The sequence below is a fragment of the Parambassis ranga genome, chromosome 2, assembly GCF_900634625.1.
Source record: "Parambassis ranga chromosome 2, fParRan2.1, whole genome shotgun sequence".
NCBI classification, from domain to species: Eukaryota; Metazoa; Chordata; class Actinopteri; family Ambassidae; genus Parambassis; species Parambassis ranga.
The window spans coordinates 1,809,245-1,830,251 of record NC_041023.1 but is presented as its reverse complement, the minus strand read 5'-3'; the positions used below and the strand labels follow the sequence as shown (position 1 = coordinate 1,830,251).

Sequence of the window (21,007 nt, the reverse complement as noted above, 5' to 3'; positions counted from 1 at the left end):
TTTTCCTTTGATTCCTGAGCGATAAACTCGCTGTAGAATCTGCAGCCCGCACAGTTCGGGTACCTCTGTTCAGACGGCGCCGCCTCGCCTCCCTGGAGAGTCCAGAGCAAGTCGAGGGCGGCTGCCACTTCCTTTGGCTTTTATCTGATGACTGTGTGAGTGTGAAAGAGAGACTAAGAGTGTGTGTGTGTGTGTGTGAGATTGTTCCATGTGTGTGTGTGTGTGTGGCTTGTGTAGGAGTTATTTTATAAATGTTTTGTTTCATGTCTTCTGTGGCAGCGAGGGAATGAAGAGGAAGGAATGTGTATTTGTGTGTGTGTGTGTGTGCAGTTCAAGTGTGTTTGTCTCATTCTTTTTGCATAACACCTTCTGCAGAGCACTTCATTTGTGCACATGCAGGTGATGTGTTGGTGCACGCGCCAGCTCGCACTTTGAAAAATAAATTGCTTCCGTGGCATTTGCAGGGCTCAGAGAGGGAAGACAGGAGAGGACTGTGAGTGGTTTTAAATATTTCCCCTCTGTTGTCCTCTGCAGTAACGACTGTGTGGAGAGGAAGGAGAGTCCCGACGTTTTCTTCTGCTGCTGCGAAGGCAACATGTGCAACGAGAGGTTCCTGTACGCCCCTGAAACACCCCCGCCGATCGACCTGCGCCATTCTACCGCCTACAGTACGTACAGTCCAGCATGCACACAGACATCCCACCGCTAACGTTTGTACTCACGCTGATTATTTTTGTAGCACAAATCAACATTCCCCACCAGACTTTAACTTTGAAGGTGTGTTCCTGTTCCGAATGTGTGTGATGTAAGACACTCCAGCTCTGGACGGCTGCCAGCTGCTGAGCTTCCAGGTGTTCAGATCTTAAAAAAAATATTTAAGGATTCGAGGAAACGACAATAAAAGCAACGCATCCAAGTTTGTGGAGGATGTGCCTGGGCTTGGGGAATAAAACTAAAGGAATGAAGTAATAGTTTTATTTAAATTATCCACCTCTTCTATGAGCGTTCACGTGGCTACAATTATGGTTGCGTGTGTGTGTTAGCATGTGGTTTATGTTAATGTTCTGCTGCACGTTTATGACCAAATTTACACCGATAGTGGTGTGATTTAAATCCTCGGCTTGACCTCCAGAGGGTGAATCTCTGGTGTGTGTTTCTAGGGCTTTTTCTGGTGTCCTTGCACTTCTCACTTTACTCCTAAATTGTCCAACAGGCCCGCTTGTCTCTTTGTATTCCTTTAAATCTGAGTTTGTGAAACCTGCAGACTCCCTGTAGAGGAAAAACCTTCTCGTGATCTTTCTGACAAACACCCCCCAGAGTCTCACAGTGCAGCTGCTGCAGCCCTGCAGACCCGGCCCCATCCCCCACACACACACACACACACACACACACACACACACCAACCCCATCCTCTCTCCCTTTTACCCCCCCCTCCCCACCCTGAGGATGGCAGTGGCGGTCGGCGTCTGAGCGTCGGCGATTTGACAGGGCTGCCGAATCAGTCCGTTGCACCTTGTGATGGGAGGACAGGCTGAGCCAGCAGGCGTCACCCAGCGACTCCTGCAGGGGTCGGACACAGTTCAGAGCTCTGTTATTTTTGGCAGGCGGATTACGTTATGTCACGAGATGGATTTGCTAATCCTGCTGTGTGTGTGTGTGTGTGTGTGTGTGTGTGTGCGTGCATTGATATGATCTCTAAGCACGGTTAGTGCTGCACTTACATATGATGTTGCACAATGTCAAGCCAATCAGGTGCACTTATTTCCTCTCTCTCCCTCCTCCCCACAGCCACCTCCAACCCATTTTCCCAGAAGCCCCAGCTCTTCAGCACTCTGCTGTACTCCCTGGTTCCCATCATAGGCCTGGCTGCCGTCGTCCTCTTCTCGTTCTGGATGTGGAGGCATCACAAACTGGCCTACCCGGCTGCCCTCGTCCCCACACATGTAAGTGTCAACATCCACGGCCGCGTTTTTGTCTCCTTGTCTTTGGTCCCTCATCGCTGCTGTCGTCTGTTCTCAGAGGTCACCTGTCAATCAAGGCTGTGGTGTCCTCTTTCTTCAAAGTTGCTGCTGATGCAGTTAGAGTTTCTCTTTTTGTCTGTTCAACCACCGGGTCCGACTTCATCTGTTAATTGCAAACAAAGGGGAAATGTAAAACGCGTCGGCTCCCATGTGGCGAGCGCTTTCCGTCCTGGAAACATAGGACGGCTCCATGTTACACTCTTTTATTCTGAGCAGGTTCAAAAACTCATTTATCTCCCCAAACCTCTGACTCGGCTCGGCTCAATAATTTTTTGTTGATATTTATTTCCTTCATGAGTCAATGCTTGTTAGACGCTCCCATGAAAAGCCTGTATTGTTTGAAGTGTGCAGTATGACACACTGTGCTCTGCCTCCTCTATTTAACCAGCCTTCAACTCCGCCGCTGATCTAGTTTCATCAGTGGGCTCAGGAAGCCTTGGCCTCTCTCCTGCCCGGTGCAGCAGAGGGACAGAGCGAGAACGGACACACTGTGCCGAGAGTTTACGTCCAGATAATTGCTTTTTCACTCTCTTCTTTCAAACGGTTCTGGAAGCAGAAGACGAGCCCCGGTTCTGTCTTTTCCTTTCAGTGCAAACACGTCTCCGGCTTGCTTTTAACACAGTAGATGAGATGTTCATATTGCGTCAGAGAGGCTTTTTAATCACACATGGGTGTTAGAATTTAAGTGTAAAATCCTATAGTGGTGCTGGAACAACAGTTTTCACCTACATCTGCCAGTGTACCCGTTCACCCTTTGTTGCTCATTCAGCTGTCATTTCCATGCTTTCATGTCACCTTCAACACCTCTGTCAACCTCCTCACATCCCCCCCTCGTCTGTCCATGTAGGACCCAGAATGAGGCTGCTCCTCCAAAATCCTGATTAATTTAGTTTCCGTGAATCTGAGGCCGCTTTAGCCTGATGGCAGCAGAGCTATATTCTCCGCTGCTTGGCTGCACAGTTAAAAAAGAAAAAGCCCGTGCAGAGCCTGCACCGTATGGAAGAGGAGTCAGGGGCCTCTGCATTATTGATGAGGCTTTATATAGGCAAACAAAACTAAACACAGAGACGCTCGCAGCTCTGCCTCTGAGGATGATGGTGGTGGGTGGGAGAGTGGGGAGTGTGGGGGAGGGAGAGTGAAGAGAGAGACATGCAATTCTCTCAACTTAGTTATTGTATTTGCACAGCACTAAGGCATAGCAGGGAAGAGATAAAAAAAAAAACGGCAGCAGCACCGGGCAATCTGGAAACCTGAAAAACAACACTGCTAAGAGGCTTATGAAACATCATACCTAGGAGCAGATAAATAAACAAATACATAAAATAAATAAACGACAAAAAAAGAGATCAGATGAGCGGTGATGATAGAGTGGAAACAGAAACAACACCTGAAAGATTCATAAAATCACACAAGGGAATAAAATGAAATAAAATAGCCGGCACGGAACAAATGAAGTCATGCTGGATGTGTGTAATCGGGTGTGTGTGTGCGCACAGAAGTGTGTTATTGCATGAATGAGTAGGTGTACAAGGACAGGAGGGAAGAAAAAAAAAAGGAGGTCACTCACACGGGAGTGTATTTAAAAGTCAGCTCATATGCATTTCTGGAAGGAGGCGATGCAGCAAGCTCCGCTCGCCTGCTAGGTTAAAACAAATAGCAGCATGTTTGCAGCTCCTTTGTGCAACTGAAGATGAAGAAAGCCATCGAGAGAGGAGAGAGACGGGGGTTTGTTGTTGTAATGCAGCTCAAGCTACATTAAAAACAACAACAGTGACTACTACAAACACACAAACGGCTCCAAAGGAGAATGTAAAACACCAGAAAGGTCAAGAAATACTCGTAATTATCTCCTCCGCTAACGCTGCTACTGCACTCTGCTTCGTCATGCTCGTTTCTGCACCGTCGTGCTTCTGCGCTGCACTGTACTTACTCATGTATTTTTAATGTGACAGCAACAAATTGGCCACACCTGTTGCCGGTTTAAAGCGTGCACGGAAAGGCATTCTCCTCGTCATGAACCATACCGTTATTATTTTCCATGTGTTGCCTGCTGCAGTTCTCGTAAAATGGAAAATGCCCTCAATCCCTCACTGTGCACATTTAATCTAAATCTGTAATTAAAACACGGTTTTACGTGTTTACGGTTTACGATTATGTCAGCTGCAGCTTGAGCAGTCGGAGACTACGCATTTTTTTTTTTTACATTTCATGTGTGTGTTCATGTGTGGACCCTGGACACAAATCCAACAACAGTTGCCTTTTTGTCATCATCGGAAGGGTACAGTCAGCGCTACGCCTGCGTCTGTTTATTGGCTCCACCCTCCAGTTGGTGGTGATCTTACAGCCACACCTGTGCGGTGCACTTCTGACCAAAAATTCCCCCCGTCTTTAAGTTTAAGTGGCACTTGATCAGTCGGCGCTTGTTTACTGCCACATTGCACTTTCTCTGACTCCCTAATGGCCCCTACGCTATATATATATATATATAAATATATATATGAAGGACACATCGCCATGGTAACCAAGAAAAATGGAGACGTGTGTTTCTCCCGAGCTGTAGGATATGTTATGTCAGAGGGAAAATTTGCACAACAAAGACAGAGCAAACATGTTTATAGACCAGTGAGCATTGTTTTTTTTTTTTTTTTATGGTTCTGTTGCCATAGAAACTATACCATAGCATCCCATTAGTGCTTTTCTGACAGCTATAAACCCTAAACTCACCCTTTAGCAGGTCAACACGCTTTTTAAAAACTGACAGCAAGACATAAAACACAGCCCAGGAAAGAGCTCCTGCTGCACTTTCTCATTCAGTCGTTAATATCTAGTCCGGGTCAGGTTCAGGAGGAGGAGGAGCTGATGAAAGAGAGGAAAGAGGCTGATTCCTCACGTAAACAAGTGCATGTCAGATTTTCTTTTGCTGCTCACATGTAATTTATGAACCTTCCAAGCCCTCCCAGAGATCAGACTCGGTGTGAAATGCAGGAAATGCGCTGCGGCAGAGCCATTTTGTCGCACACTATCATTATGTCATTATGGCCGCGGTCCATCACGGAGTGCATATTTGCCACCAAGCCTCCATTATTCACACCACAGCGCGAAGTGGAGGCAAACTGGAATTGATCCTGTCTGAGTACACAGACCCACAGCTTTCACACAGAGGGGCCGGGAGCTTCGGAGCACTTAAACATAAGTCTAGCCACTTTTTTTTTTTTCTTCTTCTTCAACCTGGACCCTATTTTCTCATCTCTGTCCATCTTTACCGATCGATCCTGACCAAAATCTCATCAATTGCTTCATTATGGAGCTACTTACATCTTGTTTGTCTGGGTGCAGCTTTCTAAAGGAGTCCTAAAAGATCAGCAGACTTCACACAGTGGCGTATTTAACTCTTTGGTGGCCTGAACATAAAATCTATATCGGATTACACTGAAACATTTCTGTGTCTTCATCCATTTGTCACATTTATATTTGTGCTGTACTCGAGAGCATCATCTGAGTTTATTAACCCCTTATTCTGTGACAAAACCCATTCACATGTCCATATAACCAAGCCCTGGTTTGGAGAGGAGAAGTTCAGGCAGGAGTGATCCATGTATCTGCCTCTTTTTCATCCACTAACCGACAGAAAACAGCAATAATTTCTCTGTTTGCTTCTTATGTTCCTTTTCAACAAGCACGCCTTTCACATTATGGTGGAGGTAAGAGCAGTTTACCTGAAGTTGAAACGCTATTATAGTCCCCCCCCCCCCTCCTTTTTTGGGTTCAGAGCTTGGTATGAATTCTCCACCTTCAATCCCAGACCACCATTTTGTTCTTCTCAGTCGTCATGTTTTTCTTTCTTTGTTCTGCTTGGGTTAGTTGCATGGATGGATGTCTTTTGTGTTCCCTGCTGAAAATGTATTGTGCATGGTGGAAAATGGCCAATATGGCTCTGAATGCAGCCCTGCATTATTTTTTTTTTTTTGTGTGTGTGAATGTGCACCTGTGATGTTTATGTAACATACTGTGTGTGATGTGGCCCAGTTTCCAGAATGGTATCTGCTTTAAAAGTGAAACTGCGGCTTGCTTTTCCATCTCGTATGCAGACTGGAGGAGGAGGAGGAGGGCAGATATATTTTGCATAAGTAGGAGCGTTGGCACTTATCTGGAACATTTTTCAAGTTGCAGTGTAAATTACCGAAGGACAAGAGGAGCCTTTGTAAATGTACTTCAACTTGGAGTGAAGGATGGCTTTCAAGCTTTTAAGGTCAAAGGCAGGATGTGACCTTCAGACGTTAAAGTCTGGAATCGCTGTTCATTGTCTTCTCACATCTAAAAATCAAACCTGGCATTTTGATTTAGTTTTATCTATCTGCAGGCCTGAAGGACCTGTTTTGGTGTAATAGATGAAGGTGTAACCCGATTAGGCCATGGGAGAGGGTTGAGGGTTGGGAAGAACGGCGTGAAGCAGCAGATTCTGTTTTCCTGTTTCCTGTGGTCTGCTGACTAAGTGTAATGCGCCCCCGTTTGAGGCCGCGGCGCCCTGTGATCGGACAAGGGATCCGGTGACTCCCGGGGGGGGGGGGGCCGAGCCCTGGCCTGAGCCGGGCCGCCTCGTCAGACCAAAGCCCGGTTTCTAGAAACACAAAGTAGTTTTCATACCATACTATCACCACTTTTACCCCAGGAAACATGAAGCAATCATTGTTTTATTGTTAAAAAATGAAAACGTTTGATTGGCACAAACAGGAAGTGCTTTGTTTAGGAGATAAACGATAAAAGCTTCACACAGGGAGCGCCGTTAACGGACGGAAATGCGTTTTTGTTGCCGTTCTGAACAGCGATGGCACAAAGGAAGTCCTCCTCTAACAAGCACTGACCTATTTTCATTGACCACATTCACAGATTACAGGTACAGTCTTTCTGTGAGACATAAACATTTTCATCATGTCTGCTGTCAGCTCATTTCGTGCCACACTTAAGGCTGATTGCTGCATATTATTTGGTGAATAAAATGGGTCAGGGAAGAAAAAAAGCAGAATTCTGAGACTTCAGGCTGGAAATAAATAAGAAAAAACAGATGCAAAGAAACATTTGTGCAACTATAGATGTGTTATTTTAGTCTGTACAATGTGTTCTTGAAGATGTTTTGCCAACTTGAGACCATTTGGGCCGCTCTGCAGTCCCAACCTCAGCACCGCAGTGGGTAATTTTCCCCGTCATTTGGCTGGCATTTGGTGTGAAAGCAGAGCGCAGACAGCAGGTCTGCCTCGCAGCTCTCTGTTAGAGGGGAAAAAGGCTTTAAGTAAACACACCGGCTCCCACTCCGATCCTCCATTTCCCCCCTCGCTGCACTGCCCAGGCAGTTGGTAAAAAGGCGCGGACAGGGCCGCTCTGAAGATCCACCAAAACAGCAACAGCTTCTTTTAAGGAGTTAGCCTCACGCGCGGCAGGCAGAGGTCAATTCAATCAAAGTCATATTTCTGTGCAAACCTTATGTCGTTTGAGCATCGAACATTCATGCGTTTCCCTGCCAGAATTCGATTTAAGCCACCATTCAAAGTTTTCATTCCTGCCCGTATTCAAGGCCAAAGTTCACGACCAGATGTAAACTTCCCACTGGATAAAGATCAGTCATAAATGCTGCTAAATGAAATCCAGTTTGCTTCTGTAGCTGCAGTAATCTTGTCAGAACAGGCGGTAAAAGCTGAAGCCACTTTCTCCCCTCTTTCACTACTCTCACAGTTAAATGCCTTGTGGCTTTGGCCAACATTAGTGCCGCTTTAGCTTATTTATCATCGTTTGTAGGACTTGGACACCTCCTGCCAGAACCTCACCTGTAAATTAATCAGAAGTTTTAATCCCTCATCCGTGACAGTGTTGTTGTTAAATCTTCCCTGTCGCTCGTATCTGTGGCAAACCTTGTAACTCAAACGGGGGCCTTTTTATGTGAGGTTAGGAAAACAGAGTCAGGATTGACAAGTGTGCACTTTTGATATATTACGGTGCGGATCCTGTGGGCCTCAGGGTCCTGAAACTTGCTCCAGCTTATCAAGCGCCTTGTTAGCCTTCAGTTCAAGTGAAAACATGAACATCTCCGCTGTTACAAAGGAGGGAGAGAGAGCTTTTTTTTTTTTTTTCCACTGACAGCAGCGACAGAGAGGCACGGAGGTAAAGCCGAGATTTTACAGCAGCATATCTGGTTTCATCAAAGGCCATCAGTCATGTGCTAGTCTTTCTCCTCCACCTTTTATCCTTTGGAAATGTGACTCCCGCACTGCATGCTTCTTCTTAACCTCCCCCCTCTCTCTCTCTCTCTCTCTCTCTCTTCGTGTCTCGCTATCCTCGCTCATCCTCTGTCCTCTGTGAAGTCACATGTGAAAGTGATCGGCTTAATCCCGATCACCAGCTGTGTTTAACCTACTTTAGATTTGGAACACTTGGCTTCCTTGCTTTCACTTTTGTTTATATGGGATTAGCATGAGCAGAGGGCACAGGCATGAGGTTTGACCTGCCGCCGTTACACATGGCGGCTCTTTAAAGTTCTCATTTAAATCAGTAATTAAGCCTCAAAGCCTCGTGTGTCCTGTGCGTGCCTTGCTCAGTGGTAGTCGCTCATTGGACTCAAACTGGCAGCCTTCCAGTTACAACCATGCTTCTGTAAACTGAAGCAAATGCAGCCCAGAGGGGTTTAATTGAATTTAAAATGAATGCATCTGAACCCTGCAGAGATGTGAAAGGAGTACAGCATGTGAGGCTACAAACAGTATGTTGGCAGCAATAATAATAATAACATGAGGGCATCTTCACATAAAAGCAGAGAGTCTATAAATATGCGTTGTAAGATGTGATTTAAGATGTGAAGATGATAGTGATTCCGCTGGCCTAAGCTCCTCAGGCACGCAGTCACGCTGCCAAAAGCGCCGGTCACCTTCAGTGTAAGCCAACGCTATTTTAATGCTCTGCACAAAAGCGTAAAAGAACAAAGATAACACTCTTTGCTTTTCTTTTTGTCTCTGCAGGATCCAGGGCCTTCACCGCCATCCCCCATGTTGGGACACAAACCTCTGCAGCTGATCGAAGTGAAAGCCAGGGGGCGCTTCGGCTGCGTGTGGAAGGCCCAGCTGCTGAACGAACACGTGGCCGTTAAGATCTTCCCCATCCAGGTATGGTATCGCTGCGCTCGGGAGAGCGCCGACAGCACTGCTAGCAAAAAAAAAAAAAAAAGTAACATCTGCATCTCTGCCCCTGCAGGACAAGCTGTCTTGGCAGAACGAGTACGAGATGTACAGCGTGAGCGGCATGAAGCACGACAACATCCTCCACTTTATCGGCGTGGAGAAGAGGAACAACAACTTGGACCTGGAGCTGTGGCTCATCACCGCCTACCACGACAAGGTAACGCTGTCAGGGCCGGAGATATACCACCAGCATTATCGATCCATTTGCAGCAAAGGTGCTCTATACGAGAACAACCTTGATACACATCAGTAGCTTCAGCCTTTCGCTGTCTTTAAACCTCAGCTAGGCTGACTTTAACCCCTTTGAAACCCACTCTCTCCTGTCCCATGTTCAGCTCACGTTTCAATGCAATATGAAGTCCTACACCTCTGTGGCAACAACACAATCATGGCTACAAGATTGTCACAGCCTAACTCAGCCGTAGACAGATCAGCCACATCTTTGCTGTCAGTTCCAGATGTGACTGGTGTGCTGGTCACATGTGAGTCAATCGTGGCTTCCTAGTTTCAAGGAGGAGTACAGATTTTACATAATCATATTGATTCAAGCTATTTTGAGTTCAGATGTAGTCATATCTTACAGGAATCGCACATAAAACAGCTGCATTCAAGGACCATCAAAAAGCATTTTGTGTAGAGAAAGGTGGATTGAGCCCCGCCGTGTCTCCCTCGCCCTCTTTAACATTCGGGACTCTTAAGTGCCTCTGTGTTTTAAGGGTCATTACCGCCGAAGTGGAGAGTGATTCCTGTACGCCTGACCTGCCTGAATTTCCCAGCCCGGGCGCAGGATTTGAATGTGCGTGCTCGAGAAGCCTTTCTTGCATGAACGAAGGTTGAAAAATTGAAGGCCGTGGGTGTGGTGGCGGCGAGGCTTCAGCTCAAACAATACCCCCTCTTGGAAAGCCACTTAGCCTTGGAGCTACAAGTGCTGCACAGAAGCTCTCCCAAAGAAACAGCGTTGAAGGTTTAGATCAGTTTGTAGAAGCACACACCACTAGAAACTGCTGTCAAACACTTGCAGTCATTATTTTGTAAGCAGACGTCCTGTAAACTTCAACTCTGGCCTGCAAACAGGCATCCAAGTTCACCGTCTCCTTGATTTACGTTTGCTGCAGCTTTACACTTGAGGATTTCTAGCGCCAGCATGCAGCGGCTTGCTTTTAAGGGATACAAGCCTCTTCAAAAACTCCCCGTATTTTAATCTTTACATCACATGGATATTAAAAGCTGTCAGCGGCTCTGTTTCAAAGGGGCTGCTTTTTAACAGGAAAGCATTTATCCTGAAGCAGAACAACAGGAGACTGCATTATTTATTCCTAATCTGTTGGAGCTCTCTGCCCTCTGGTGGTCGCTCCGGACACCTACACCCGTCTTTGGCCTTTTTTTTTTAGCAGTGACCTTGCATTGTATTGACATACACTATGTAAGAGCAGAGGAAGTAAACAGATGCGGCTTGAAAGCTTGGACCATGAATTTCTTTTCTGCGTATCAGCGCATGCAGAGATAACCTGATAACACATCCCCAGCAAACAAAGAGATTAAAGAGCGGCGATCAAACGCAGCCCAGCAGATAAGAGACTCCCAGAGCTCGACAATAAACGTGCAGGAAGTCGTCTTTGTGACGTAGGACGTTACACTTTTAGCAGCAGAAAGTCATTTTTCCAGTTCAAACGTTCATTAATTCAACTTTCAGTCAAGCTGTTGAAGACAGTGCTTACCCAGCAGCTGCATTAGATGTACTGCTGTTACCATGGCAACCTGGCATGCTCCACACAAGTGGAAATCATTAAAATAAAGTCGCCCTTCACGATTATTTACTGTCTTATTCAAGCTGCCCCTCTCTGTTTTGTGTTTACTTTCTGTCCTCTCTCACTTGGCTCCACCACCAGGGCTCGCTCACAGACTACCTGAAGGCCAACATCGTGTCCTGGAACGAGCTCTGCCACATCACTCAGTCGGCGGCCCGCGGCCTCGCCTACCTCCATGAAGACATCCCGGGTCACAAGGACGGACACAAGCCCTCCATAGCTCACAGGTGTGTTGACCGTCTCCACTTTGACCGGCATAGTTTTTAATGTTTTTTTTTTCCTCTTACACTCTGATCTGTTTTTGTGTGTCGTAGGGACATAAAGAGTAAGAACGTGCTGTTGAAGAATAACCTGACGGCCTGCATAGCTGACTTCGGCCTCGCTCTGAAGTTTGAAGCTGGGAAATCTGCAGGAGACACTCATGGACAGGTACGGTGTAAAACATCTCTCTGCATCATGTTAGGTCGTCATTATGATGTTTCCGACCTTTCACCTCCTGCTCTGTCTGTGCTGCAGGTGGGAACGCGACGCTACATGGCTCCTGAAGTCCTGGAGGGCGCCATCAACTTCCAGCGAGACTCGTTCCTGCGAATCGACATGTACGCCTTTGGACTCGTCCTCTGGGAGCTCGCATCGCGGTGCACCGCTGCTGACGGTGAGACCGATGGCCGATAATCAGTTTTGTTCTTCCACACTTGTCACGTGCTACATGCTTATTTAGGATTTGTGTGCATGTCACCAGGCCCTGTGGATGAGTACATGCTCCCCTTTGAGGAGGAGGTGGGACAGCACCCGTCTCTGGAGGACATGCAGGAGGTGGTGGTGCATAAGAAGCTGCGGCCCTGCCTGCGAGACTGCTGGCAGAAGCACGCGGTGAGCAGAAAGAACACTTATCCCCCAATAAACAAAGGAGGGATGCTGAAACACATCCGATTAACACCCCCCCCTCCCCCGTTCTGTCCCTCACAGGGTCTGGCCATGCTCTGCGAAACCATCGAGGACTGTTGGGACCACGAGGCTGAGGCTCGCCTGTCCGCCGGCTGCGTCGAGGAGCGCATCGGCCAAATGCAGCGCCAAGCCCCCGTCATCGGCCCGGAGGAGATCGTCACAGTCGTCACCATGGTGACAAACGTGGACCTCCCACCCAAGGAGTCCAGCTTATGATCAGCCAATCACCTGATGCCGGAGCGGATGAACAGCTGACCCTGGTTGGTTGGCTTAGTGTTTTTTTTTTGTTCATTTGTTTTTGTTTTGTTCATTTTTTTTTTTGTTGTTCCTTTAAGTGCGGGCCGCTACTCGCGTTCAGGAAACACCCTGCGCCCGCCTCACCACATCGGTCGATATCCACCTCATTTTTGATATGTGTGCCTGAGGATTTTAACGATCTCTTTCTCTTACCCCGAGCAAACAATTCAGGATCTTTTAACGGCCACAGACTGACGGGACGACGTCACCGAGTGACAGTAGTGACACGCTGGGACGACGACAGACACTTTTCTCATGTATTGTTTTATACACACACACACACACACACACACACACACACCTGTTCTGCTTGGTTTTCTACAGAGAGAGATGATCTCGCAGATTAATTTCACAGAACTCTCAGTGCATTTTAGTGTAAAGAGAAAAAAAGAAACGAAAAAAGACGCAGAGCACCCGGTTCTCGATACATTTGCTGTTTTCTTGTGTGCGTTTTTTTTTTTTTTTTGAAGAAACGACTATCGTTCTGCCAATAAGCAACGGCTTCTGAATGTTTATAGTGTAATGCTGCTGTACATAGTGTATTATGGACCCAGACGACTTGGTAATCAAGCTTATTTTAAAAGGGGGAGGGAAGGGGGAGGGGGGGGGTCCATTTTCAAGCATTACGACAGATTTAAAAAAAAAAAAAAAAAAGAAAACCATAAACCTCCTTCAACCAGGTATACCTCAGTTCAGATGGACACAGTTTAAATTAGTCCCTCTCCCTGCTCACACTGGCCACACACCAGTTTCTCCCTTTTTCCTCCCCTCTCTTATAGCCTCACCTGTAGTGACGCTCCACGTTGATTTATCTAATAATGGGATGAAAACACAAGCCCCCCCATGATGGCGCCGTTTAACGTGATTTTCTTGTTTGTTTTGTTTTGTTTGCCGTGTCAGCTGTCGACGACGGAGTAAACATCTCATCTCTGAGATCTGGATTATGGATTTATAATCCCCCCCCCTCTCTGGATTAGCGCTGGCTGTGAGACCCAAGATCTCTCGGAGCGTACCTTTACGTAGAAAAAGTCACCTGGGCTGTTGATACCCAGCCCTACTTCGGAGTTGTATTTAGCTGAGCCAGCTTGCTTTTGATTTGATTGCACAGGTCTCTCTCTTTTTTTTGTTTTTGGATTACTATCAAGACTCTCTTTTGATACACCTCAGGAATCTTTGCTACTCACTCACCCCCCCTCACGCATCCTCCACCTCCCCCTCCTCGGACTGGAGTACCTCCTCTTCTTGCTGATTCTTCCTCCGTCTGCCTCGTCTCTACCTGCGATGGTTTTAGCCGTGCCGCCGCCTGGGCCTCCTCCTTCACTTCAGGCGTGTTTAGTTAGTCTGGAGAGCCGGTGTGTAAAACCCCCGTTTTCACCGCCTCTCCGTCAGAAAGCCAAAAAAAAAAAAAAAAGCTCCAGCTCTTCAGTGTTCTGGGCTAAATGTTTTTGAGACACTAACCAAACACTTGCACGGCTAACACGGCTAACACGGCTAACACGGCGGTTCAGATGAGCTGAGACGAGGAATCTCTCTTTCATCCTGGTGCCATTTCTACGTATCCATAATAGTTACTCTTGTAGATGTCAGGCAGAAACGGATGTATTTGTCGCTGTTGCCAAGGGCGACGGTGATGTTTTTTTGTCTTTATTTCTCTCTGAGGGACATTGAACACTGGTGCCGGCAGACCTGCAGTCTCTCCTCAAGCTCTGGGACCGTTTCCCGGGACGCAGTTTAAAATCTGAAAACGTGACAAAACTTCCCTTTTCTTTTTTTGTTTTATTACCAAATACATACATAATTGTGCTTTCTTCACAGCAAATCCTTTAATTGGAATTATTTTTAAGCACTTACATGCACCCCAAGAGTTTTTGTCATTTGGCTGGAATGCACACAGAAAACATTTTTTGCAACAACACAGCAAACCTGAAGGAAGTTGAAGCCATCATCTTGTTATTTACTTACTGTAGCACGAGTACAATATCTGCATCGATATCGCTTCCTCATGCTGCTGCTGCTGCTGCTGCTGCTTTTTTATTTTGAATATACACTGCTGTCAGGGACGATCAGTACTGCAAACCCCAGCAGCCCTTCAATAAGCACTACCTCACTCGCAGGGATTTCTATCGGGGTAGAAAGTGTGGCAAAGAAACCAAAATCTAAAAAAAAAAACAAGTTGATCCAGAAACACCAGTGTTACCCTCCACCAATGCTATTATCCTACCAGTATTTTCAGCAGCCAAGTGGATTGATTTCAAAAACCAAACGTTGGTTGGTTTTCCTGCCAAAGTGGCTGGCCGAGTCGACGGACTCGTGCCGCCACATCGACCTTTCCAGAGTCACCGTCTTCAGTTTAAACTGCGCCCGTGAAACCGCCCCAGACTGACAAAAACACCATTCAGGGATTCAGTACTATGCTTTTCTAAGTTCTAGCGAGTTATATGCAACCAGTGCCGCAAACTACCCTGCACCTCTGTAGGATCAGCTGCAGGAGTGACTCAATACACACACACACAAATAACTTGTAGCATTTTAATTTCTCTCTCTCTCTTTTTTTTTTTAATCCGTGACCTATTGCATATTGATATGTTGTATTTATTTTTTATTTTACTGGCCTGAGGGTTTTGGGGGATCAGAAGTTCAGGTGCGGCTCGTACGAGCTGGCGCCGTTTGACGGTTGTTGTTGATGATGACGTTGTTGTTGTTGTTGTTGGGGGGAGGGGGGGGTGTTTATTTGTGGGCGGGGTGTTCACTTTTAGTTCAGGAAATACTTCAAAAAAAAAACAACAAACAAACAAAAAAAAAAAAGATATAAAAGTGTAACATGCTTCTTTCTAGTCTATGGACAAACGACCGAGAATGAATGTTCTTCAGACTCTCCTGGGTTCCAGTATTGTGTGTTCTTTAATGGATTGAGCCCGGCCCCATGTACCTTTTAGCGGGCTTTGCGTTTGGCTGGTTTTGTGTGATTGTGCCCCGTCCTGTAGGAAGCGGTGAAACCAACCCCGTCGTCCATTCACACCATCTCCTGGGTGCGTTTTTGTAAATCTCGCAGGAAGGATCCTACCAGCTCCTGAATCTGATGTAAAGCCGTCTGAATGGGACCGCGGGCTGCTTCACCGCTTCCTGCCGTGACCTCCTCCAGCCCAGCACCTCACATTGCTGTGAATATAAACTACCAAGTGAAACATTTGTGTCTTGTTCCCCCCTTCCCTACCCTCCCACTACTTTAAGCAGTCTAGGCCCTGTACAGACATGAGAACATAAATACCTGTTATCAACTATATACTCTTGAGCTGAATCTTTATAAGTGCGTGTTGAACTTCAGTGTTTCCTCTGCGCTCATTTATACTTTGCTCCTTGTGTTTCGGATTCGGCAGCCTGGCCCGGGTCTGGCCGAACCCCGCCCCCCCTTCTCATTGCTAAGTCGAGCTTTGTTTAAGCTAAAAGCTACAGGCTCATTGTAAAGAACAGGGTTCATCAGCAGATTTAAAAATAATAATGATAATCAAGGATCGGGTCCCCCTTATAAAACCCCTGGAAGCTCTTAAAGAGCAGCTGCAATACTCCACATGTGATACTACAATCATCCACTACAGGTGTTTCATTCCAGCATCTCCTCCGTTTCCCCACTGTCGGTAGAAAACTTTAGAGGAAACATTGAACTCCAGTGACCTCGCCGTTCAGACCCATGAGTCTAGCTGCCAGAGGCCTGAAATTTCTACAAAAGAAAAAAAAAAAACACAAAAAACACTACGAGCATTTTTGACCCCACATTTCTCAAAGCTTTGAGTGCCAGCTCTGATCCAGGATCTGCAGTCTCTCTGTGATGCTCAGGGGCTTAAAAAAAAGGAAAAAATAAAAGGCCTGATACATGTGACTGTGCGTGTTGTTACTGACCAGAAATAATGTGAAAATGGACGGGTCTGGACTTTCAATGAAAGAGTCTTTACCAGCTCCTTAAGTCCAAGCAGAGGAGACCCCTGTAGCATCACAGAGGAGGCCGGAATGATCCATGATCCGCGCTGTAGCTCTGAGCTAATGGTTTTTATCAGCTGAAGTGATCCACGTTATGTAAATAAATGTGTTTTTAGTTTGTGAATGGTGATGTTTTCTTTTTTTAAATGTCCTGAAACCAAAGCTGATGAGGTTGTTTCTGCTCCCCTGTCTAGGTTAAAGCATGGATCCACCACTAGATGGCAGCATTCAGCAGTGCAGACAGCAGCCAGATACAAGTGTGCATGAATTTAAGGTGAATTAGTACGTCAAGTTAAGATCTTAGATGTGTAAGGAGTTTACATTATTATCAATAAGTGTAGTCGCCTGTAGTGTTTAAAGCTTTATTAGGTATTATTTACAGTAAACCAGCTGTTAGAACCTCAGACAGGACAGCTCGTGCTAGCCAAACGCCGACATGGCCCACTGCTTCACATCAGTGGGGCATTGTGGGTACTTCTGCAGGGCCTCCATGATCTGACTGTGGTCTAGCATGAGTCTCATCAGCTGGTACTCCCTCTGAGTTTTGGCCGCGGAGCTGTCGGCCGGCCGGATCAGCTCCAGCTGCTGCAGGTGCTCGAAGGCCTGAGGATTCAGAAGCACATGAACGTGGGCGGTTTTACTCTGATTCAGAGGACGTGTTTGTTTGTTTTTTTAACGAACCTTCATGATGACAGGCTGGTCAAAGTTGTACATGGAGTTTGACTTCCTCTGCAGAAACTTCTTAAACTCTGCAAGGGTCCAATAAGCAGACATGAGGGAGTGAACTTTAAGAGGCGATCACCGAGGCGGATTCGTTCGTACCGTTATGAACCATTTGCAGATTGAACGGCTCTCCTTCGTAGACGTCGTTCAGGTGTTTCATGGCGATGATCAGGCACAGCTCCAGGATGGACAGACCTAAACAGAGGACGGACAAACACACATGAAACTCGTGTTGACTTTTAAAAGGTGTGTTTGTTTGTGTTATGATTTTACCGTGGAGCATGTTTGCCTTGGCGTCTGCCAGACACAGGCGGCTGGCATCCAGCAGGTCGGCAGGTTTGATGGTCGGTTTGGCCACAGAGACGCGACTCAGACACAACATCTGAAGAGAGTTTTCAAAACAGGCTTTAGAAACGCTGCTTCCATTTCACACAGAAGGATAAGACGGGTGCCGATCGTACCAGCAGCATATGCAGAGAGCGGAAGTCTTTGCTGGAGTGAAAGTGTCTCTGTAAAACCTCCTCCACGGATTTGTCCTCACACAGAGTCTGAGGAAACAAACACGTCGTTTAAATGCACAGATCTGTTTGGTTCGTTGTTGTCGACAGTGTTCGGTACTCTACCGTCACATCTTCATTCCACTCCTGAGCAAATTTGCTATCAGGGAAATTGTCCGGTAAGCTGAGCTGCGTTCTGGCGCGCTGCAGGTACTGAGTGAATGTGAGGCTGCTCAGCAGGTGGATCTGACGGTGGGAAAACCGCGATTTCACGCGCTTCTCCAGCAGCTCCAGAACATCCTGGGTGGAAAAAACACACAAACCTTTAAAACCACCTGCATCTTGTAGAGGTTAACACAATGAGCTGAAATGTGTTTCTGAGGCTGACCAGTCGGCAGGTGATCCCCACCACAGCGATGGGCGCCTGGGCGGACTGGGACACGTCGAAAAGGTTGTAGAGCAGGGTCTGGTTCTTATGGTGGGCGAAGAGGTCGAACTCCTCCAGGATGAACAACACCGGGCGGCTGCTGCTGCGATCACCTACCAAACAGAACTCATACATCAGGCGCCTGAATTCGGTTCTTGACCTTATATTAAAAAACATTTTCAAACCTTTTTTCAAGGCCTCAAGAAGAAACGCCAGATTTTCTGCAAAGCTTCCCTGAAAGTAGACAAATATATTTAAATCGGAGCACGAACAGATGTAAATGTGACTCTGAGTGAATACTCACAAACACTTTGTCGCCTACGACGTTCTCCAGGTGCAGCTGCCTGGTTATTTCTTTCAGTGCTACTCTGTCATCAGTCTGCAGGAGCCCTGAACCAAACCACACGTGTGTCAGCTTCTAGCAGCGAATCTTTGAATTAGGTTGACTGAGGTCTGGTGTGAACGCCTCATACCATTAAGATGAACCTGTAAAAGGTTCTTCTGCACTTCTGTCTCCTCCAGCAGGTCTCTCAGCACACACTGCAGCAGCTGCAGACACAGAGACACAAACACTCTCAGACCTCACAGCCCTCCAAAATCATCCTCTGTTCAAGCCTGTGGGGGCTCACCATTGTCTTCCCTGCTCCTCTGGGGCCAACGATTAGCACCGAGTTACTCTCCCCGTGGACAGCTGTCCGCTTCAGCAGCTCCAGGAGGTGCCTGGGGGTAGAAATCAAACTTTAACTACAATACCCATAATGCTCTTCAGGTTGCAGACCTTCTCCTACTTTTTCTGTAAACAGCTGCTTTTTAATGAGGTGGATTTCACTTCCTGCACTACAGAGCAACACCTGGGACACTCGCTGTGCCCAAGTCAGCCGGGACCTGGAGCTCCAAACTGGGACAGTGCTGTCAGCACAGGTAAGACTGAACTGGGTCACTGAAACGAACACTGAGCTCCAGGACTGCTCTTCATTATGGATGACACCTCCTACTACAGGGAGGGACAGCTCACCTTGCTGCTTCCAGCTACACCATATACAGACTCTGAATATTTTAGGAGGTTATTCTGTAATCACAGTGATGGAATAAACCTACTTGTGTTGAGCTTCCACTCCCTCTGGCCTGTCGGGGAGCTGCTGACGGCAAAACCGCTCCCTCAAAACCTGTTGAGCCTAAAAATAATATAATAATAATATTAAAAACAAAACACAAATGGCAGGCGCTCTCATTCTGGTCCATACAAACCTCTGTGAGGCAGTCCCCAAGAGGAAGAGGAGCATCCTTCACCTTCCTCTTACTCATAATGATGCGAGTCTAGCCTGCAAAACATAAAGACCCAAATAACTTTATTATTACTGTTTTATTTGATTTCTATCGATGTATAAATGATAAAAAAAAATACCCAGAAACACCAATTATGTGTCGATTACAGGCAGTGATCACGCAGTAACCAGGAAGTCAGTAAAAGAAATCTTTAAAATATGTTACAGTAGTGACGTATGCATTAGTTTGCGAATTATAAAACAACTGTTAAAACTCAAATATACACAAGTTGTGGTTAATGATGTGTATTTATGTGCTGACAAGGAGGAAAACACCGAAGTAGAGTCGGGTTTTATGTCGTTCTGCGCGCATTGTAGCTGATAAGCGGGGATCGATAGTTGTGTGTCCGCCGTCAGCTGCGTGAATCAGAGTGTTACGACTCTGATTGTGTATCTAAAGTAACGTGAGTTTGTATTTACGCTCATTAGTAACGACACTTACCCGGAGAAGCTGCTGTAAAAGTCTCAATGTTCGCGGGAAGCCTGCGCTGCTAGCAGTGACAACTTCCGGTTTGAACCGTATCGCTCCTCTGATTGGCTGGAGCCCGGAAGAGGCTAGAATAGAATCAAATAGAACGGAATGAAATAGAATAGAGCGGTGTGGGGTAGAAAATTACTCTGTGAGTTTAATCCTTTAATGAGCAACACTTTAATTTTAGAAAACATGTTTAATTGTGACATTTAGAGACATAAAAACAAACATATTATGAATATTATGATAGAATCAAACATTGAATGACATCATGAGGGAAGCTTGTAAAGCTGCATAACAACATCTTTCACTCATTCACAGTGACGATGAAGCTCTGCAGAGTCTTAAAGGCTTCCTGTGGCTTTTGGTTGACTGATGATAAAAGCACAATAAACCTCCACACATCTCTGGAATCGTCTCCCCGGTCTGAGCTCACATTTAGCCTGTCACATTATTCTAAAATACGACTCTCCGCTCACACGTTCGGCTCCGTGTTTGCCCTTAAAAATACATGAAGCGGCCCTTTTTACAGCAGCTCATACACCACATTCATCTAACGTCTCCTCAGGTTTGACCTTCAGACGGAAACTCCACGAGCTGCATCTTCTTTTCACTTCACATGACGGAACTCTGCAGCTTTTATCACCTTTATTTATCTGGAAAGTTTCCTCTCATGTGAATATTTCAGCTTGTTTCATGACAGAATATTAAAAAAAGATGTGAAACCTTCCAGTTAATGTAATTAATTATCATCATTACAACAAATTGCAGCTGGTTACACCTCATTATTGTAACAAATACTTCCAAACATTAGCAAAATAATAGGGTTTTACCACAATAATAATAATGACTTTCACAAAAAAAATCAAAACACATTTATTATTAACAGATATTTGAAAAAAGTTTGGTTATATTATACATTGTTAGCCCTGAGCACACACACACATACATATTTATTTGTTACTGATCTTAATGGTTGAAAAGATGTTACGGATGAAAAGGAAAACCTCGGCTGGACTGCCCACATGTCACTTTGTTTTGATCTTTGGCTGCACTTTCTTTTCAGCAGAAGAAACACACACAGATCAAAACACACCGAAACAAACTCCCTTCTGAGATTTTTCAAACACTGCAGCAAAGATTTATTCTTTGATTTGAGATTCAGACAAAGTGCAGAACAATGTAGCCGTTTATTTTACCCCGTACCCTCTGTGTAGCTCTTGATTTATTACTTTTCTTACCAATTATCACTGTAAGATGACACTTTTCTTAATTTAAATGCTGCCAGAGA

General features: G+C 46.0%; 2 protein-coding genes across 3 annotated transcripts in view; one reads left to right on the top strand and one right to left on the bottom strand.

Annotated features, from left to right (window-relative positions):
• The window catches only part of LOC114448217 (activin receptor type-2A-like), a 30,661-nt gene extending 14,265 nt beyond the window's left edge, over positions 1-16,396 (top strand). The window contains exons 3-12 of one of the 2 annotated variants that reach the window (XM_028425029.1): positions 535-668; positions 1,789-1,943; positions 9,026-9,169; positions 9,258-9,401; positions 11,134-11,279; positions 11,367-11,481; positions 11,569-11,707; positions 11,795-11,925; positions 12,022-12,260; positions 12,336-16,396. In XM_028425029.1, the coding sequence (XP_028280830.1) occupies positions 535-668; positions 1,789-1,943; positions 9,026-9,169; positions 9,258-9,401; positions 11,134-11,279; positions 11,367-11,481; positions 11,569-11,707; positions 11,795-11,925; positions 12,022-12,216 (1,303 nt within the window). In that variant the 3' untranslated portion in view covers positions 12,217-12,260; positions 12,336-16,396. Of the gene's footprint in view, positions 1-534; positions 669-1,788; positions 1,944-9,025; positions 9,170-9,257; positions 9,402-11,133; positions 11,280-11,366; positions 11,482-11,568; positions 11,708-11,794; positions 11,926-12,021 lie in introns of both variants that reach the window. The other variant, XM_028425022.1, reaches the window with a different exon arrangement.
• A 224-nt stretch (positions 16,397-16,620) lies between these two features.
• orc4 (origin recognition complex, subunit 4) lies at positions 16,621-19,754 on the bottom strand. The gene is made up of 14 exons (XM_028399404.1): positions 19,687-19,754; positions 19,168-19,241; positions 19,018-19,094; positions 18,549-18,639; positions 18,393-18,468; positions 18,224-18,309; positions 18,105-18,153; positions 17,881-18,032; positions 17,619-17,792; positions 17,457-17,543; positions 17,269-17,377; positions 17,095-17,190; positions 16,954-17,021; positions 16,621-16,875 (listed from the first exon to the last, which is right to left on the bottom strand). The coding sequence occupies exons 2-14, from the start codon at positions 19,222-19,224 to the stop codon at positions 16,693-16,695; spliced, it is 1,305 nt and encodes a 434-aa protein (XP_028255205.1). The 5' UTR covers positions 19,225-19,241; positions 19,687-19,754; the 3' UTR covers positions 16,621-16,692.
• Between the last annotated feature and the right edge of the window lie 1,253 nt (positions 19,755-21,007).

Coding starts and splice junctions, on each gene's coding strand:
- orc4 (XM_028399404.1), bottom strand. CDS start 19,224: ATGAGTAAGAGGAAGGTGAAGGATGCTCCTCTTCCTCTTGGGGACTGC. Junction 19,095..19,167: donor TTGGGGACTGCCTCACAGAG/GTTTGTATGGAC, acceptor TATTATTTTTAG/GCTCAACAGGTTTTGAGGGA. Junction 18,154..18,223: donor TCGTAGGCGACAAAGTGTTT/GTGAGTATTCAC, acceptor GTCTACTTTCAG/GGAAGCTTTGCAGAAAATCT.